General features: G+C 42.2%; 2 protein-coding genes across 3 annotated transcripts; one reads left to right on the forward strand and one right to left on the reverse strand.

Annotated features, from left to right (window-relative positions):
* Positions 1-183: 183 nt before the first annotated feature.
* LOC306703764 (pyridoxal kinase-like) lies at positions 184-8,040 on the reverse strand. Of its 2 annotated transcripts, XM_079169832.1 has the most exons (12): positions 7,885-7,920; positions 6,970-7,305; positions 6,044-6,098; positions 3,636-3,740; positions 3,351-3,434; positions 2,843-2,877; positions 2,516-2,601; positions 2,274-2,319; positions 2,075-2,186; positions 1,836-1,972; positions 1,689-1,755; positions 184-1,251 (listed from the first exon to the last, which is right to left on the reverse strand). In XM_079169832.1, exons 2-12 carry the CDS (start codon positions 7,048-7,050, stop codon positions 1,124-1,126), a joined length of 936 nt encoding a protein of 311 aa, XP_079025958.1. In that variant the 5' UTR covers positions 7,051-7,305; positions 7,885-7,920; the 3' UTR covers positions 184-1,123. The 2 variants fall into 2 exon arrangements, with proteins under 2 accessions (XP_079025958.1, XP_079025957.1); XM_079169831.1 differs by lacking the exon at positions 6,970-7,305 and having other exon boundaries at positions 7,885-8,040.
* A 3,305-nt stretch (positions 8,041-11,345) lies between these two features.
* On the forward strand, positions 11,346-18,841 carry chpfa (chondroitin polymerizing factor a). Its single transcript, XM_079169826.1, has 4 exons — positions 11,346-11,682; positions 12,727-13,291; positions 14,927-15,109; positions 15,205-18,841. The coding sequence occupies exons 1-4, from the start codon at positions 11,393-11,395 to the stop codon at positions 16,465-16,467; spliced, it is 2,301 nt and encodes a 766-aa protein (XP_079025952.1). The 5' UTR covers positions 11,346-11,392; the 3' UTR covers positions 16,468-18,841.
* The last annotated feature ends 255 nt before the right edge of the window (positions 18,842-19,096 follow it).

Below are 19,096 nucleotides of genomic sequence, written 5' to 3' on the forward strand. Positions count from 1 at the left end.
CCCTCATGTGAACACCATGTAGTGTGTCTCAAATGTGCTTTTACTCAGTTAATAGATTCAAAACGTATCCGGTAAAATAAATATCACATGCTTCGACGACTCATCTTGAAAACTAGTAAAAAATAATTAATAAATAAAATCAGAACACAGCTTCAGTAAAATATGAATCATTTATTTCTGTTGTTATATTGCTGTTTCTTCTGTCAGAGCAGCAGCTCAAGGCTTGGCACTTAACTGTCCAACATGTGTGAGGATCAATTATTACATCGGTACATGAAAACATTCACAACCAATGTATTTCTTCTTACCCCCGATTAAGGCTATTATACAGCATGGTCTCTCATACCGACTCTTTTGTTGAGATATGACAACAGACAAAGAAGAAAACAATGATCGTTAGGAAATATATTAAAGATTATCTGTGCAAATACCTCAATTTGAGATGCTTAAGACATGGATCTAACATGTTATACATCTGCTAGTTCAAGACATCAAAATTAAAAAGGAGGTGAAAAACATTTTCAGAAAGTTGATTAAAAGAACAATTTTAGACTTTAACTATTCTCATTATTAGCATTAAGATACAATTGAAGTGAAACAAATTGGGCTAATGAAACTGTATAGACTACATATTAACTGCATCCTACTACACGTAGAAGGTTTAAGACTTTACTTAAAATGCAGAATAAACTATGCCTTGTGACTAGTCCTTACTTACGATCATAGCCAAAGCAAGTAGAGGCATGGTCATGCATCTATTTATGAGTTGTTTTATAGCAAGAAATAATGTTCACCATGTTAAGGAGGATTGAAGTACACTTAAATTATCTTTAAACCTAAACATAGTTGGCTAATGGTGTTTTTTTTTCTTCTTTTGAATGGCAGATGATGTCTACACAGACCCTAGTACAGACGCATATGGCAGTGATTCCAGTGTGTTTGTGAGCAGAATGTACATACAACACATCCTGCTGACAGCGCTCATGAAAACATTTGTACTCTCTCAGAGTTTCTGTAAGGCACAGACACGAGACAAATCCTACATGTGTCTGGCGGCCCGCCCAGATTTGAAGTCGATTTGTACCAGCGAGATGTCAATGTCCAGTAAGTAACGTTACGGTCTTCAGCGTGAAGACTTTTGTAAAACCGTAGCTTCCACTACAACGGCAGGATTCTCAATGTCCGCTTTGCTCTGAACCATCCTCAGCTCCAGTTGTGCGGGACTGGGCCTTTTCCCAGGGCCAGCCATCTCTGAAAGACAAAGTTTAGGACTTGGGGTTACGGGTCAGCCGAGCAGAGACAAGCAGTCATACTAGTCTCAGTGAATGACGTCAGGCTGTTTATCCTCTTGCGGCTTTTTACATACAGTGATAAAATTGTGTGTCTCCGTTTACATGTAATCAACTTTTACTCAATACCTAATGATAGCAAAATCAAATGTGTGAGATTACAAACTATGCAGAGTGATGAAATCAACTAAGATGTGCTTCTCAACAATTGTTTTTTTTTTAAAGACAATGCTAGTGGCCTCTACATAATGTACACTAATGATTGACATATTGCTACTGATTGTGTAAATGTAGAGCTAAAAGAAGACACAGTGTTCCCTTGTGTCCAGTAAACGACTTCTAGATAAAAGCAGAGAGACCGAATGACAAACCGAAGCTATAAACACACACGATCCCTACCATTGGCATACGTCATGGTCCTCTTAATGACATGGTGTAGGAGGGAAACAGTCTTCTCACAGGCAGCCTGTGAAAAACAGAAGGAAGACACAAGGTTACAAGCACATTGGGATTAATTTAAGTGTGCAGTGTAAGTGTGCCACTGACCTTCAGGTCTTTAGGATGATGGTGAGTCCAGGCTAGCAACATGGCAGCAAACAGGTCTCCTGTCCCCACAAACACAGCATCCACTTTGGGGATGTCCATGCAGATTTTCTGACTGGTTTTGGTCCCATCTGCTTTCACTACAGCGAGGACACGTCCAAATAAAGAGTAAAATCCCTAAATGTCTTATAAACCGCAGAAAGTAGACGTTCTATCTGGAGGAAGGTATTCCGGTACTTTACCTAGGTTTTGGCTCCCGAGGGCCACCAGGAACTGGTCCCCACGTCTCGAGGGCAGGTCTGTGCTCGTGAGGACCACGGTCTCTGGACCCATTTTATGAAGCAGGTCCATCACCTGGAGAGTAGGAGGGGTCACATTATAGCTTTCTTTTTGGTGTCACAAACTAAACACAGCACAGTGAGGAATACGTTTGATACTCACCTCAATGGCATCTTCCTCTGTGGTGATTTTCCTCCCAGTTAACAGCCTGTGTAATACAGAGCAGTGGTTACAAATGTACCAATCAGGTATTTACCTGCATTGAATAACGAACAAATGACTCATCTAATATTCCTCCATATTAGCTAATATTGCCATATTAGTATCATCCCCTAATTCAAGCTAGCTTCTATGTAGCATAGTGTAGTATTGGCTTTGTTTATGATGACTGGCAGTGAACTCACTCTGCTTCAAACTGGTTGGGGGTGAGGATATCGGCCAAAGGCACTACTTTGTCCCTGTAGACTGGCAGCAGATACTCCGGAACATACTGAAACAGACAAAAAACAGGTTTTCCATGCAGTTATTAAAAGTGACACCAACTATTTCAAAATGATGGATTTCCAAAAGTGAAACCAAATAATTACAATATGAATAAAATGGCCACAAATGGTTGTATATACAGATTTCTTTGAAAGTTAAACTCTCAGGTACAAAGATAGTACTAAGTACAGTTCATCAGGTGTGTCGTTTAAAAAAAGAAAAAGGAGAATTCACTGTAAGATGCTTACCATTGCCCCGTGGTCTCCCATAACAGGATCACAAACTGTGGAAAAGAAGACTTAAAATTAAGCTTTGGACTATGTTAAGAACAAAGGTTACACTCTGTTAGGGCTGGAGCTAATTCACGTTAAGAACAAAGGTTACATTCTGTTAGGGCTGTAACTAATGATCATTTCATTTTGCTGAGTATATGATCGATAAACTGTTTGGTCTGTAACATGTCCTAAAATAATAAAAGGAAATCATAATTTCCTTAGTGTGGCCAACAGTGTGTTATGACTTAGAGCGTCATAAGATTTGATAATGAACATGAACGCTGTTTACCTCCCTGCCTGAGGGCGGTGCTGTTCACATTGTGTCTACGAGTTGCAGGTGATTGGCTTGCTTGAAACAATGATGGATTATCAAAACGTTTAGACCGATTATTATCACTTTTCTGTCCATCGACTGATCGCTTCAACCAACCAGTATTGGTTATCGAAATGTGAACAATGTAAAAAAATAAATAATTCTGACCATATACCAGGCTGGGATTGGCCTTCTTCAGCTCCTGAATGATGTCAACCACCATCTCCAGGAAGGACGTGTCTCTGCTGTACCCTTGGAGGTGAAAGAGTGTGAAGAAGAGAAAATGACCCACTGTAAGTCTGGTTTACTTCGCCCCTTCACTCCCAAGTGAGGCTTCCCGAGGCTGCTGTTGAAGGACAATTTAGTATTTCTTCTAGCAAAGAGCAAAACAAAGCTGTAGCTGCTGAAGAGCCACGTTTCTTTACTCTACAGTGACACACTGCTTGGACTCACCTGTGAGGATGTAGTCGTAGCGGTTCACCTTATTGAGCTTAATGCCCTCATACAGCACATTGAGCTCGTCTGCTGTCAGCACTTGCCCTTTCCAATGGGCGTAGCCTAGGATTCAAGAGGGAGAGCAGAAGTTCAAAATGACGTGACATTTTAAAGATAAAAATGTGTTGTTGTAACGCTCTTTGAGGATCCATGGAGACCATGACACGCGGTTAAACCAAGACAAACAGTGCAATATTATATTAACCCTGCTGTCTCGTTTCTTCCCCTCCCCCGACTCCCTCTGCTGAGATGCCTCTACTCCGTGTAGAGTCCAGGGACGACACAGGGGCCTCCACATTGACTGAATGGGTTGCCTGTATCCTGGCTGCCAGCTTCCCCCTTTCTTTGTCCCTCTTTCTCCACTGACCTAGAATAAACCCCTCAAAAGCTGTTCTGACTGCAAATGATTGGACAGGGAATGGACACAAACACACTTTGGTGTATTCTTCATACTGTTGACGCGGAGCCCGAACCTGACCCTGAGCCAGCGAGAGAGCACCCCCTGCAGAGAGGACTTAGCAGAAAGCTCGAGGCAAAGTAGAGGCATGCGGAGGGGAACTTGTGTATTAATGCCTCCAATGAAAGTGAACATTTCTGAATATTCATTGGAAGTAGGATTAGAAGTAGGATTACAGTCTACAGTTATGTAATGTACTCCACATGCTAAACACTGACTTGTTTCCTCTCACAGTAGAGCAGATATTGATTTATGTGGGGCAAATGTTACCCACCCCTATGGCGAAAGCACATTCTTTACATACTTTGGCACGTGGACCCCAGATTATTGTTGTGGAAATAAGTGTATTTCCTTGTGAGGAGTGAAATAAAGAGATGAATTCAAGCAAATACGTTGGTGTGTAACAAGAGAGCTGAAAGTTGAAGGACCGACAGACAATGTATCTTGTGAGAAAAGCGCACAGTTAGCAGGAGAAGAAAGGGGATCAAATTGGTATCTTCTCAGAAACGGACGGTCAGGACAGACAGCAGCAGGTGTAACATTAGTGAGAGCTGAGAGTTAAGAAAAACAAGTCCTTTGTTCGACTATGAACGTGCAAAAGGCCTCAGGGAACATGGCGCCAGGCTACACAGGCTACAGATAGAGAAACACGATTATCAAAAGCATTTCTTATTAACATAAAAGTTATAATCCTATCTGCAGGTTTTTCAGCCAACACGTTTTTTTTGTATGTTGTCCTTAATGACTTATACAGCTTTACATGGTCTGCTGTACTACGACCAGTAGTTTATGGTGGCAAACTTTAGATATTTGCCGACTTTACTTTTTTCCGTACAGCCCAATTTCACGTGCTCTCAGTCAGGTCACCTAATGACGGTGTCTTGGTTTAGAGCAACCGATTGCAGAGAATCTTGGGAAACGTAGTGAGGGAAATCCAATGTGCAATCATCCTGTAACTGATACTTGTGGCCACTGATCAACAAAGGTTAAACGACCTTCCTTCCTTCCTGTTTAGACATTTTCAAATAAGACAACTGATTAATTCTACCCAGGAATGCCTTAAACAACCATCTTATCTCAAAACTTGATTCTATGTTGCATGTTAAAAATAATGAATTTAGATTTTTGGACACATTTAGAAAGTATTTGAAAAATAATCTAAGCAACATTTATGAATCTTGCTACAAAGACCTACAGTAATAAGTAGAATATGTGTATGCATGTATGTATGTGTAAAGTTAATTAGTTTTTGTGTTACCCATTTATGGACTCCAAAAGCATGTGTTTTTCCTTGTTTGGAAGGTTAATTGTAGATGCACGTCTTTAATAAACTAAATTTAAGGAAGAAGAAAAGGTAGGCTACATTAATTAAAGCTTAATTGTGCAGAATTTATATGCGATTGTTACATCTTTTTGATTTGAACAGCTGCTTTGCATCAATTGATCTTTAAAAGTTGAACTAATACAGCAAAAACTACAGCATTCATACAAGATAACGTACTCCCACAGATATATACCCAATGTAAAGTTAACTGAAAAGGAAGATTAACTAATCAGAGAAAAAATACTTTGTAGAAAACATTAACTAAAAAGATTATATTTCACTGAGTCAGCTAAACTATATATGCAGAGCTCATCCAACGGGTTTATACTAACAGGCAGAGAGACAGAGCTTTGGGCAGTGATTAACTCTGTCCACCACACCTCTGTGTGCTAGTGGTCAAAGGCTACACAAAGATCCTCTCAGATACTGTGTGACACCACGTGGATCACAACGTCATTACCAATCCGTGCACTACACCAGTAACACCAAAAACTCACAGCTTCATAGTTGTTAAGAAAGTGGAAAATGACTCAATATAAATTTGTGAAACGGAATAAAAAGCACTTTTAAAAGCACTCAGCCAACCTGTGTGATTGGAGAACTGCACAGAGTTGATAGAGTCCACTTCAAAGCCCAGCACCTGAGAGAGGAGAAATTAAACAGCTGTTAAAACAGAGAACAATGATGTTTACAACACCAGGTCTAAGGGGACTTCTGAACTTCACTGTAGTGTGGGAACAGCATAAAGATTCAATATGAGAGCTGTTCAGTGACGCTTCACACTGTCTTGTGGTGATTGAAAGGACTGAGGGCAGATTATATATATATATATATACCTATATATAGGTATATATATATATATATATATATATATACCTATATATATATATATATATATATACATACACAATGCTTTAGTGTCTGAAGGCTTCGGCAGGAAGTAAGTCTCAGAAATGTGATTGATATGGGAATGAAAAGAAACCAGTGGCTGTCCGGAGTGGGGAAATCAAATTAAAACATTTAGAAAATGTCCAGATATACATGCAAAATGGTATTTCTTAAAGTTGAGTCTACAACACGCAGCTTTAATGTTACCTTCGTCTGCCTGAGGGATACATATAAGACTACATTTATATATAAATGTTTGCACTGCAGACCTGTAGCGACAGTGTGTTTTGTAAGGAGGAGAGAAAACTGCCAACTACACGCTTTAAATTACTTCTTCTTAACTTTCGCATTGAAAACCGGCTTTTTACATCCGTTTTTTAGTTATTTCTGTATTTTATTTTTTGCCACAGCCATTGTCTAATAAGCTAACGTTATGTGGGTAAAGTCTACAAATTGGGAAACGGCCTATAATGTTCCTGTCGAAGAGGAAAGGTTCTCATAACGTTTTAATAAAGACAAGACTCTTCTCACAAACCAGGAAGTCAAAATGCATGCGTGTTGTTGCCGATTCCGAAGCAGAGGAGTCACGTGGAGCTCACCTGGATGCATGCTCATAATCTTACCTGCAGGGGGAACGATGCCGACTTGTTCCCGACGTATCCCCTGACAACATGACTTTGAATGGACAACACACGACACTCCATTACCGCAATGAACGACACCGGCTGCGTTTCAAAAACACCGAGCAGAGAAAACAGACGTGATGCGTCTAAAGCTGCATTAAAAAAACGTGTGCAGGGTCTGACACGCTGACACCTAGCATGCGAGGAACAAATCCAGCATTGAAGGGCAGAAGCGGCGCTGTTGCTAATGACATTTAGTTTTTCTTCAGGCAGCTACAAGGACACCTACACTGGTGCATTCAATGGCTCATATGGAATGTGGGAGCCCCCAGCTTCCTGAAAAAAACAAAAACACGTCCCGTTTAGCCTTTACCTAGTCTTCGTTTGAGCGTTTATTTTTTTTAAACTTTGACGAACTAAAAGGATAGGTTCATATTTCTGTCACAAACAATGTCCAGGGTACACATACATTGCAACAGGATTGTATTGTAGCGTAGGTTTTACTCTCAAATATCAAAAGTAGGAGTTGGGCGCTAGACGGGAGAATAATAACACTTGTCACCTTGTCACTTTGAGAAAATGTTACTACTATAACCCGACTAACCCGCTAATAACCATAACCGAAATGCATCATAAGCGAAACCTAAACAATTAATCAAGTTGTATTATTTAAGTCAGGTGTATTTTGAACAAACATCAGGAATCAAATCAAAAGCGAGACAGACCACCAGGTCCCCCTGCCCCAGCTCAGCAGGGGCCCATGCCTCTCAACCACCCATCCCAATGCCTCCATCATCATCCCCGTCCCCAAAAAAAGGATCACAGGACTTGACGACTACAGGTCCGTCGCCCTGACCTCTGGTTATGATGTCTTTTTAGCACCTTGTTCTGTCCCACCTCAAAACCCTCACCTACCCTCTCCTGGACCCCCTGCAGTTCACCTACAGAGCCAACGGGTCTGTAGACAATACAGTCAACATGGCCCTTCACTTCATCCTCCAGCATCTGGACTCCTCAGGAACCTACGCCAGGATCCTGTTTGTGGACTTCAGCTCTGCCTTCAACACCATCATCCCGTCTCTGCTGCATGACAAGCTCTCCCAGCTGCATGTGCCTGTCTCCGCCTGCAAGTGGATCACAGACTTCCTGTCTGACAGGAAGCAGCGTATGAAGCTGGGAAAACATGTCTCAGCCTCTTGGATCTTCAGCACTGGTTCCCCCCAAGGCTGTGTTCTTTCCCCTCTGCTCTTCTCACTGTACACCAACAGCTGCACCTCCAGTCACCCGTCCGTCAAGCTCCTGAAGTTTGTGGATGACACCACCCTCATTGGACTCATCTCTGGTGGGGATGAGTCCGCCTACAGGTGGGAGATGGACCATCTGGTGACCTGGTGCGGTCTGAACAACTTAGAGCTCAACGCTCTAAAGACAGGGGAGATGGTTGTGGATTTCCGCAAGAATGCAGCCACACCTGCCCCTATCACCCTGTGTGACTCTCCTGTCGACGCTTCCTGGGCTCCATCATAAACCAGGACCTCAAGTGGGAGCTTCACATCAGCTCCATCACAAAGAAGGCTCAGCAGAGGATATATTCCTGAGGCAGCTGAAGAAGTTCAACCTGCCAAAGAGAATGATGGTGCACTTCTACACTGCCATCATTGAGTCCATCCTCTCCTCTTCCATCACGGTCTGGTACGCTGCAGCCGCTGCCAAGGACAAGGGCAGAGTGCAGCGCATCATTCGCTCTGCCGAGAGGGTGATTGGCTGCTATCTGCCGTCCCTGCAAGACTTGTTCGCTTCCAGGATCCTTAAGCGAGCAAGAAAGATTGCAGCCGACCCCTCTCACCCTGGACATAAACTGTTTGAGTCCATTCCATCTGGCAGGAGGCTGCGGCCCATCAGGACTAAGACCTCATGCCATAAGAACGGTTTCTTCCCTTCTGCAGTTGGGTTTATCAACAAAGCCCAGGACCCCCACTGACTCTGACTTCTACACCCACAGGACAATACTGTTACACACCCTTGCACATCCTTTCTATATTAAAATACACTTGCCACTTTTATAATTCACTTGTTTTTAACGTACTGTTATCTGTTTATTTGTTTATCATATTTTATTGTAAATGTTAATATTTTTAAATGATGTCTTGAATATTGCACTGTGTTCATTATTTGTTGTTTTGCACCATTCAACAAGTCAAATTCCCTGTATGTGTAACAGACTTGGCAATATACAGTTCAGATTCTGACTGTGGAAAATTCATCGTAGATGTAATTTCAAGATTTTACACTGACCGATAGTTAACCTGTTATTTTACAATATAATAATAGGAAAATAATAAACACAATAATAGTTATCCACACATTGATTTTAATGTATTCAGCAATGTATGAAGCCAAATGTAAAATACTGTTAGTCATTCATTATTTTGTATCTCCTTATATTATCCTTTTATGATCCAAATTCAGATTATCCGAGGCAAGTATTTTGGTTACCACCAGAGGGCACAAGAGAGCTGAGATACGAGTTGTACCTGACTAAATGCAAAAGCCAAAAAAAGCACAATAAAGGATGTAAACTAAAGCACAATAACAATATTCCAAGAGATGACACTTTTTTATATTTGAATCACAGATCACAGATATGGAGGATAGAGGTCTCAGTGAGATCAGTGGCAGCAAGTTTCAGATAAGGACTCAAAAAGATGCAGTTGAAGGATCGACTGCCAAGAAGCACACTGGCCTTGACATCTGGGTGAGGAGCACAGAGGCCAGATAGAGAACAGCGAGAGCCAGGTGGATGAGCTGTAAGCTGAGCTAATCACTAAAATACACATGAACCAGCTGCAGGGAGAGAGAGACATCTGGTACAGACTGATTACTTGTCTAGTGGATCCTTAATATTGATGGTCTTGAGAAACTTGAGGTGTGTCAGTGCATTATTGTACTCTCTGGATAAATCCTTTCATAATAAGGTAATGTGGTATCAATTGGGTATAGGCAAATACATGAAAAAGACAACAACAATATGTTTCATTGGGTGATAAACTGTTTAAGAAGATTGTTTTTAATCACTCACACGCGACAAATCAACCCTCTTCTCTTCTCAAGCCCAAAGCACAGCATTGCCGGCAGGAGCAAAAAAAGTAAACAGACTAAACTTAATATAGATATCTTAAATCAAACATCTGAACGATACACATTATACAAAATGTACTGTACAGATTGGATGTTTACCTTATGAGTGTAACAAAAGATGATAAGTTATTCAAGAATATATATATATATATATATATATATATATATATATATATATATATATATAATCATATCATTGCTCTTTGTATATATGAGATTAGATACTTCAAGAAAGATCTTGAAGTGCAATAAAAGTGCTAAAATCGTTGGAGTTTGGAGTTTTTAAGAGCATGAAAATAATCCTTATCGGTGTAAAGTGTTCGGTGTCCAACACTAAGAGAGGACTGATAGAAGCGGGAGGTAATATCTGTGCATTCAGTGATGCCTATTATTGGTATGAGTCTACTGATGAAGGTTTTAATCCAGACAGGCATGAAGGTGCATTTCAGTCCCACGATGGCGGAAGTATTCACAACCTTAAGCCAAACCACACCCACAAATATCCGTTAACGTGCAAGTAAAAGTCCTACATTGAAAATGTGTGATATATGTAAACTTTTACATATTATAATTATCATTAGCCTTCTGATGCACATTAGTTGCTGTTAGATGAACAATGAGCTCATACGGAAATAAACTAAAACTGTCAAATCACAAGGTTTCCCTCTGAGTTGTAGTGGTACAAACACCTACCTAATTGTAGGTGAACGCATGTTATAATCAGTGACAAATTCGATGGTTTTTAACACTTCTATAGTTTAGTTATGGTATTTGCAATATGTTAACATGTGCAAAGGTTTAAAGCTGTGCGTAATTTCAGTTTCCGGTAAATTATGAAGTAAAAAACCCGCAGAAACATGATACAGATTACTTTTTTACAGTTCTGTAAATATAAATATGAATGGATGTCATCATCGGCGCGTACACAGACAGAGGGACTTTGGTTGTGTTCCAGTTCACATTTCCTCGCCTGCAGTCCGTGGGTCGTGTTCATTATCCCTCCGCCCTGCGCAGCCGGAATTAATCCACCCAGTCTGGAACTAGACCCGCCTCTGATGCTCGCGTCTGGCCGGGGAGGAGCCAGGCAGCAGCGACACTACTGACACGTACGAATCCTGCGTAAGATTTAAGGAGGAAGTTACATATTTTCCTTACGTTGAACGTCGATACGGTTGCTTCGACTCAGACTTGATGTAGTTGACCTGTCCCGGGACCCAGAGGCCTGCTTGGACGCGTTTTGGAAGCGACGCGCGGACTGTCGGGACAGAGGAGCCGAAGCAACAAGATGAGATTCTCAGCGTTTATTTCTGTCCTGCGCTCGGTCGGCCCGGTGGTAATCGGTATTTCTTTAGGGTTCACGTTGAGTTTACTGAGTGTGAACTGGACGGAAGACGCGTGTTTCCTAGACGGTAAGGAGGGTGAGGATGTGACTGTGGGTCACGACGCGCAGCTCAAAGGAGCCCGAAAGCCCAACTCTATCTCGACTATCAACGATGTGGAGTCCGAAGAGGATTTTGAGCCAAGAATAGTCCCGTATAAACAAGTCCAACAGAGTCCCCCAAAGAAAGTGTTCAGGTAAGTTTTGGATGGACTTTTAACTGAAACTGGTGAACACAGTAACTAGGCTTATAATATATGTCTTACACTTGTTTTGAAACACATTATTAGAGACTAACGTTGGCAGTACAGCAGGCCATAGTTCATCCTCAAGAGATGACCAACCAATCATTTTGTTTACATATTAATAGGTGTCCCTGGTTGTCATACTGTACACTGACAACATGATGAGTTGGACTAATAATGCAAAACCAAATGGCAGGCATGATATGTATAATGCTGCAGCATTTTTCTCCTTCTCCCTGATGTCACCGGTCTTGATGAAATTGGCCCAGACAGTCTGATGGAATAAGTTCACAGCCCCACCTCATCTGCGGGTTTCTAACTGCCAACATTTGCGGCCACAGAGCTGATGGTATCTACATTTTGGGGCCATGCCTCCCTGCTGAATGAGTTCTCCTTCACATTTTCTTTGTAAACAGGCAGACATTTCCCAGATTTGCTGGATAGAGACCCTTGTTTGAATGTTAGCCCTCCCACCCAAAGTGGTTGCATTGCATTGCAATTCTGAGAAAAGAGACTTTTCCCCCTGTGGAGAAGTTCTTGTTGAGGTTATTTTAAGCATTTCAGCACACCGGTTTTATTGGGCAACCAGTGCCATGCAGGGGATTGTAAATATATAAAAGGTAGAGCAACTATCGATTTAGATTGTTCGCTCAATTAATTGGTCAATTGTTTAGTTTGTGGAGTGTCAAATAGTACCCAAGGCCAGGCCGGTCCTCTCCAACCAACTCTCAATAACCGCAGTGATGAATCACAGTTCAAGTCTGTGCATGTTTGCTTTTCAGAGAGTCTGTGTGTGTCGATATTTAAAAAGATTTCGCTGGAAAATCGGTGGGCAAAAACCACAGATTCCAGTTACGTTAAGAAAATAGTCAAGATAATGTATTTTGGTGTGACCGTAAGATGAATAATTGTTCAGCGTTGGTGAAAGTTTTCGTGTATTTTTAATTAAAATACATATTTAGCATTTATTCAGTCCATGTTTGGTGTCTTTTTCAGGGCTAAATACATAAGCACAGAGCTGGGGATGCGAGAGCGCCTGTTCGTCGGGGTCCTGACATCCAAAAGCACCATAAACACTCTGGCCGTAGCTGTCAATCGCACCATCAGCCACCACCTGGACACTGTGATATTCTTCACCGGCATGCGCAACCGCAAAGTCCCTCACGGCATGTTCGTCGTCTCTCACGGAGACGACAGGCTGATCTGGAACATGTTTCAGAATATCAAATACATCTTGGACCATTACATCAATGAATACGACTGGTTTTACTTTGTCCAAGATGACGCCTACACGGAAGCGGACCGGATCAAACACCTGGTGGATCACATGAGTATGGATCGAGAGGTTTACATGGGCAGTCCTGAGGAGTTCATAGGTGGACAGATGGAAGGGAAGTACTGCTACGGAGGGTTCGGGTACATCCTGTCTCGTACCTTGCTCCTCCGACTCCAGCCCTACCTGGAAAACTGTCGGAACGACATCCTGAGCGCGAGGCCGGACGAGTGGCTCGGAAGATGCATCATTGATTACACGAACACAAACTGCGTCAGTGAAAATCAGGTAGGTTGAGTCTAATCTTATCCGGGCACACGATCACACTGCACTCATTCAACACCATCTCTCTGTTCAATAATACATGTATTTTTTTTTAAAAAATCCATAAAACAGCCTTGTCTTCTTAATGTTTGATGTTCAAAGGGAGCAGGACGAGGCAGCTCGTAGTTAAAATGAATGATGAGCGACGGAGGCAGAAGATGCTCAGGCTGTCACTTTAGTCGTGAGACGGGCTACAGCAGGAGTTCTCCTTCTCCAAAGAAACACAAAACTGTCACGGCAGAAATCCTGCTTGGCCTCTGGGACGGCACTTAAAAGTGACAGACGGCTATATAAAAGTCTAATTACCATTCTAGCACAGAGGCGGTATTTATATTACAGAGTAGATTGCTAATACCCTTTAGCCTTCGCTCCACAGCTCCAGCAGCAACGTGGAATAGGTAAACAGGCGAGCGGAGCGCCGCTCGGTTCAGTCTTGCTTAGGTTCAATGGTGTGAAAATCCCCTGTGGGTCAACATGCTCCGCTCCTGTAATGTCATTAGCATTTAAGGTCAAACAAGCTCTGTGGAGACCTGATCTGTCCCGGTGCCCTTTTCAGGTGATTCTTTGTTGCGTTCAGCACAGTCTGCTGCATCCATGCTAAAAGTGTGTGGTCTTTGTCAACGTTTTCAAATATATATTGTGCGAAGGTCGTCAACGTGAAATGTGTCCTTTTACAATATACATTCGGCCAGTGTTGTTGTAGTTGAGTTATTCCACTGTCTTTACCTTCCATTTTCTCCGCCTTGGCCACGACACGGTGCCGGAAACCATCTTGTTGCACAGTTGAGAGTGAGTTGCACGGCTAACTAAAGGGCCCTGAGCCAGAAGAGCTCCAGCAGAGACCCCAGGGGGGGGGGGGGGGGGGGTTAAAAGGGCCTGGTGTGGGTGAAGAGAACAGCTTGAACACCAAGCCAGACATCCATTTTTCTGTTAAGAGAGCACATTGATGACAATTAGGCACGGATAATGCTTCACTAAGTGTACCACTACAGGCTGTTGGCAAACATTTACAACAGGGTGGCCTCGCTGCTCAGTTAAGCTGTGTCTCCATTCTTTGTTCTTTTAATAGCTTGATCAGATTGGATTCACTTTTTTTAATCACTCAAGCTCCTTAGGTGACTACTCTGTTTTCGGCTTAAGTGACTGTGTCTCTAAGTGGGATTCTGGTGCCAGTGTCAGTCATTTGCTGTTAAGTTTCAACCTTAAATTCCTAACTGTTGCTTTTTAACCTGATGCTGCAGAGATTATATATAACGTATACAACATTCAGATAGGATAACGCATCTGTTAAACCTCATGTTCTCAAAACAGAAGTAATCCCTGACAGGATCAAAACTCTTGACGATAGAAAGGTTTTGTACAACAATAGTATTCAATTCTTCCGAAATGGTCTCTGTCGTCCCTTCCCTGTGCAATTATGGTTGAAACCATTCTGTTTGCAGTGGAGTTTAGCCCAAGAGACGCTGTCTAGATAGCGTGTGATGTTTGTTTGAATGTAAGTAGCACAGCGTAACAACTATGCTCAGAAAAACACGAAGCATCAATCTGTCATTCAGCATTTAAGATGCCTCATGAAAAGACGTCTCTGTCTCCTCTCAGGGACTTCAGTACAACCATTATGAGTTGGGAAAAAACTCTGATCCGAGTAAAGAACAAAGTGAACAGCTGAAGAAAGCGCTGACTGTCCATCCAGTGTCTGACCCTGAACAGATGTACAGGCTGCACAGATACTTCACTGAGATTGAACTCCAGAAGACTTACGATGAGATTGCTAAGCTGCAGGTAAGCTGCTTGTCAAGTGTCACAAATCACCTGTGGTTCAGTCTTCTCACTGCTTCCAACTGTCTACATCTGACCGATTTCTTGTGTTTCCACAGGCAGAAATAAAAAACGTGAGCGTGGTCGCGTTTGACGGCAACCGAAGCGCCCAATGGCCCGTTGGGATCAATCCTCCTTTTGAACCCAAATCTCGGTTTGAAGTTCTGAAGTGGGAATACTTTACAGAAGAGGAGATTTATTCATGCATCGACGGCTCTCCAAAGTGTGAACTGCAGGGTATTGACCGCATGGACGTGGCGGACGTCATTGAGGTGGCCATGGTAGAGCTGAACAAGAAGTACAAGCCTGTCCTCCACCTGAAGAAGCAGCAGCTGATCAACGGGTACAGGCGCTTCGACCCCGTCAGGGGCATGGAGTACACCTTGGATCTTCAGCTTGAGGTTGTGAACCAAAAAGGTCACAGCCGGTCAATCACCAAGCGAGTTCACCTGGTGCGACCTCTGAGTCGGATTGAGATCATCCCCATGCCCTATGTCACCGAAGCGACTAGGATTCACATCATTATACCTCTGACTCTGAAGGACCGAAGCTATGTTGACCATTTCCTCGAAGTCTTTGCCTCGAATGCCTTTGAGACCAGTGAAAATTCCATCTTAACGTTCTTGTTTATTTATGACCCAGTGGAGGCACAGCAGGTTAACCAGAATGATATATTTGCCAGTGTAAAGGCACAGATAAACACGTACGAACGCAAATACCCAACAGTAAAAATCCCGTGGATAAGTGTCAAGACGGAAGTGCCGTCCCAGATCAAATTCATGGACATCATCTCGAAGAAGCACCCGGTTGACTCGCTGTTCTTCTTGGCCAACGTCAACTCGAATGTCAATTCAGAATTTCTGAACCGCTGCCGCATGAATTCCATAAACAACTGGCAGGTGTTCTTCCCCATTCACTTCCAGGACTTCAACCCCGACGTGGCCTATCCCAACCAGCAGCATCCCGCCACAGTCGATCTGATCAAGGACGCGGGCCACTTTGACCGCAGGTCATTTGAAGAAGCGTGTTTTTACAACTCTGACTACATGGCGACGCGCACGCGAATGGTGGCGGACATCCAAGAGAATGAGGAGATTCTAGAGACCCTGGACATCTTCGACATGTTCTTAAAGTATTCGGGCCTGCACGTGTTCAGGGCGGTGGAGCCGGCGTTGCACCAGCAGTACAGCTACCAAGCCTGCAACCCGCAGCTAAGTGAAGACATCTACCACAGATGTGTGCAGAGCAACTTGGAAGGTCTGGGTTCTCGCTCCCAGCTCGCCATGCTGCTGTTTGAGCAAGAACAAGGAAACAGCACCTGAGGAACACCAGTGAACGCCTGCTCGTCTTTAAATGGAGGTTAAAAGCTGTGTGTTTTATTGTACGAGAGTTTGGGACAACCCGTGTCTGGGGGCTGAAGTATCGCAGTATCTCGGTGTCACTCAAAGATCGTCTGGTTTGTTCCGAGTTTTTAGATAGTTTTGAAAAAAATGAATGCAGTACATTCCCAATGAAACCTCTCCTTAAATGTTTACAATACTTGTTGGTACAGATGAGTTTGCTTGAACCAAATGTTTTCGCTACTCTTGACGATTCTGAAAGCGACGTTAAGTAATTTCTGACTACTTGGTGGCAGAAACTCCCAGCAGCAGAGCCCGGACTTAGTGCTGGCTTATCCGGCTATGTTTTAAATCGTCAACTACACATCCAGCGGACACACGGCTGCACAGAATCAGAGGTACGAGCAGCGACGCTTTCACATATCTAGAATTAATGTTAATGTATGTTCTATTAATGTATAGCTCTTGTGGGTATACATTAGTATGTTGCACCAAAGGTTGTGTGCTCCTTCACGTTGAAACATTGAGCTTTTGATACTTACTGATTTGAGTTTTTAACAGAAGCTTATCTTTACTGTATGTGCCTTGACACTGACTTGTCATATGCTGACTGATTTTAAATGATCTTTATGTTACACAGTTTTGCAGTCGCCCCCCCCCCACCAGGTGATGCACATTTTTCATTAGAACTTAAAAGATGAATAATAGTTCTGATCAGGTGGGAGGTATTAGCTTTCACTGTGGATAAAGTAACGTTACATAGCTGGGAGAACTGAACGGGTAGTCGGTCAACCTACAATTTTATTTAAAAGGTGTCTCAGAAATATCAAGATCTCGACCAGCCGCAGGTTGTGTACGTGCCTCAAAGCAGGGAGGGTCTTCAGAGGTCATAGATGCAGACTTGTGTATTCCAGCAGTCTGCACACGACTTCAAGTTTTCTCCATGAAACCCTTTTTGATGTTGCACGAAAATTCACATGCAGGAGACAAAGGCGAATTTATGAATATTGGGGGGAAAATAAATCACCTTGGTAAATGTCTGAAGTGATTGCCCGGGTGAGTCCTCCATAAAACAGGATTTAATTAGTTTCGAAATGATTGAAATTTAAGAATGTATGAAACATCAAGAATAGCAGGCGGTTTTAACACTAAGATGTTTAAATGTTCCAAAGCGTTTTGGGAGTGTATTGCTAAAGTTTCTGTAAGTTATTGAATGGTGAGCTCAGCTTTAGAAATGGTTGCTTTACCCTGTCGCAGTGCAGTCCAATGGGAGGCCTTTTTCTACATTACTGAGTGGTGGTTGCGGCGGTAGCTGTACTGGACACAAGAAAGATGTTAGTATGTTTATAATGTGCAATATTACAGATAACACAACTGTCTTGATGTCTGATGGAGGGCAAAGACATTTGCTGTAGGTAGAGCAGTGTGTTTACCACAGTACTGTTCACGACGTTACATAAAGTTAGACTGCTTTCCGTTCAATGTTAAGTAAATACACTGTAATTGACGAGACCTTTTAATGTATTTTACTGACACTAGAGACTTTTCATCATCAAATTGACTTTGAAATACATCGGATGAAGGCATGTCATTTTATTTAACTTTAATTGAATGCAAACTTACTTATTGGAAGTGGAGATCCTCAACACTGTTTGCTGTATTTTCTGCCATGTGAACAAAGACCACGGAGGTCATTTCTTTTTTTTTATAACGCATCTCTTTCTCGACGAGAGCAGAAGAGTACGACACTAATAATGTGCGCAAATTGGAAACCGAATCTTCCAAAAAAACCACTGTGAAAGATGGAGGGCTTAGATTACAATATGAAGTTACTGTGGTGATGTGCGTCGCGTCCGCCTTCTGTGGACGTGAGCAGCTTAAAATTAAGCGAGCGTGGCAGATTAATCACCCCGTGTTGTTAAGACAGCCACCGTCGCCGGGCGAAGTCTCTTAAGTATTTTGTTCATAACTTTTTCATCTGTCATTTCTCTATGAATTATGCAGATTCTGAATACTTCCGCACTAACAGAGGCTTTCATGACATTCTCTGTACATGTATAAATATTTCATAGATTCTATTTTTAAGCCTTTTGTAGCTTTATGTACACAGCAATTGATACTTTATTTTTGGTGACAAAAACATACTGTATCCTACTTTGTATTTTGTGCTTTGAAAATCATGTCATTTGACCATGAAGACAATTTAATAATATGCTTTTGTTACACTTTCAACCAAGTAAATCATTACAAAAAAAGCAGGCAAATACATCGATTTTTTTTGATTTCCATTGATCGGTTTACATTATTTTATGCGTATGGGGACGAGTATAACCAAAGCAATACGTTTGAATTAGTACTCATCACATTTAATTGTGTGCTGTAATTTCTAATGAACTGTGAATTATTGTAATTTTTAAATAAAGAGTATTTGAATATACACATTTCCTCTTTTAGTTGTCTTTATTTTACTTTTTGGAGGAGGGGGGGGGAAATAGCATTCATAAGTGCAGTTTGTCCTTTAGGTGTCAGCAAAAGAGCGCGTTTGGTGTCGGCAGCACAGGTCCTCGACCAGGACTGGCTGCCAGTGAGCGTTGCTGAACAACATTTAGAG

This window comes from Pholis gunnellus, assembly GCF_910591455.1.
Source record: "Pholis gunnellus genome assembly, chromosome: 12".
Lineage (NCBI taxonomy): Eukaryota > Metazoa > Chordata > Actinopteri > Perciformes > Pholidae > Pholis > Pholis gunnellus.

Excerpts from the sequence above, each read along its gene's own strand:
- LOC306703764 (XM_079169831.1), bottom strand. The coding sequence starts at position 7,974 with ATGCTGGAGGATGAAGTGAAGGGCCATGTTGACTGTATTGTCTACAGA. Across the intron at positions 3,435-3,635 it reads CTACGACTACATCCTCACAG|GGTACAGCAGAGACACGTCC; the intron begins GTGAGTCCAAGC and ends TTCACCTCCAAG. Across the intron at positions 2,878-3,350 it reads CAATCCCAGCCTGGTATATG|TTTGTGATCCTGTTATGGGA; the intron begins GTCAGAATTATT and ends TCTTTTCCACAG.
- chpfa (XM_079169826.1), top strand. The coding sequence starts at position 11,393 with ATGAGATTCTCAGCGTTTATTTCTGTCCTGCGCTCGGTCGGCCCGGTG. Across the intron at positions 11,683-12,726 it reads CCCCCAAAGAAAGTGTTCAG|GGCTAAATACATAAGCACAG; the intron begins GTAAGTTTTGGA and ends TGTCTTTTTCAG. Across the intron at positions 15,110-15,204 it reads ATGAGATTGCTAAGCTGCAG|GCAGAAATAAAAAACGTGAG; the intron begins GTAAGCTGCTTG and ends GTGTTTCCACAG.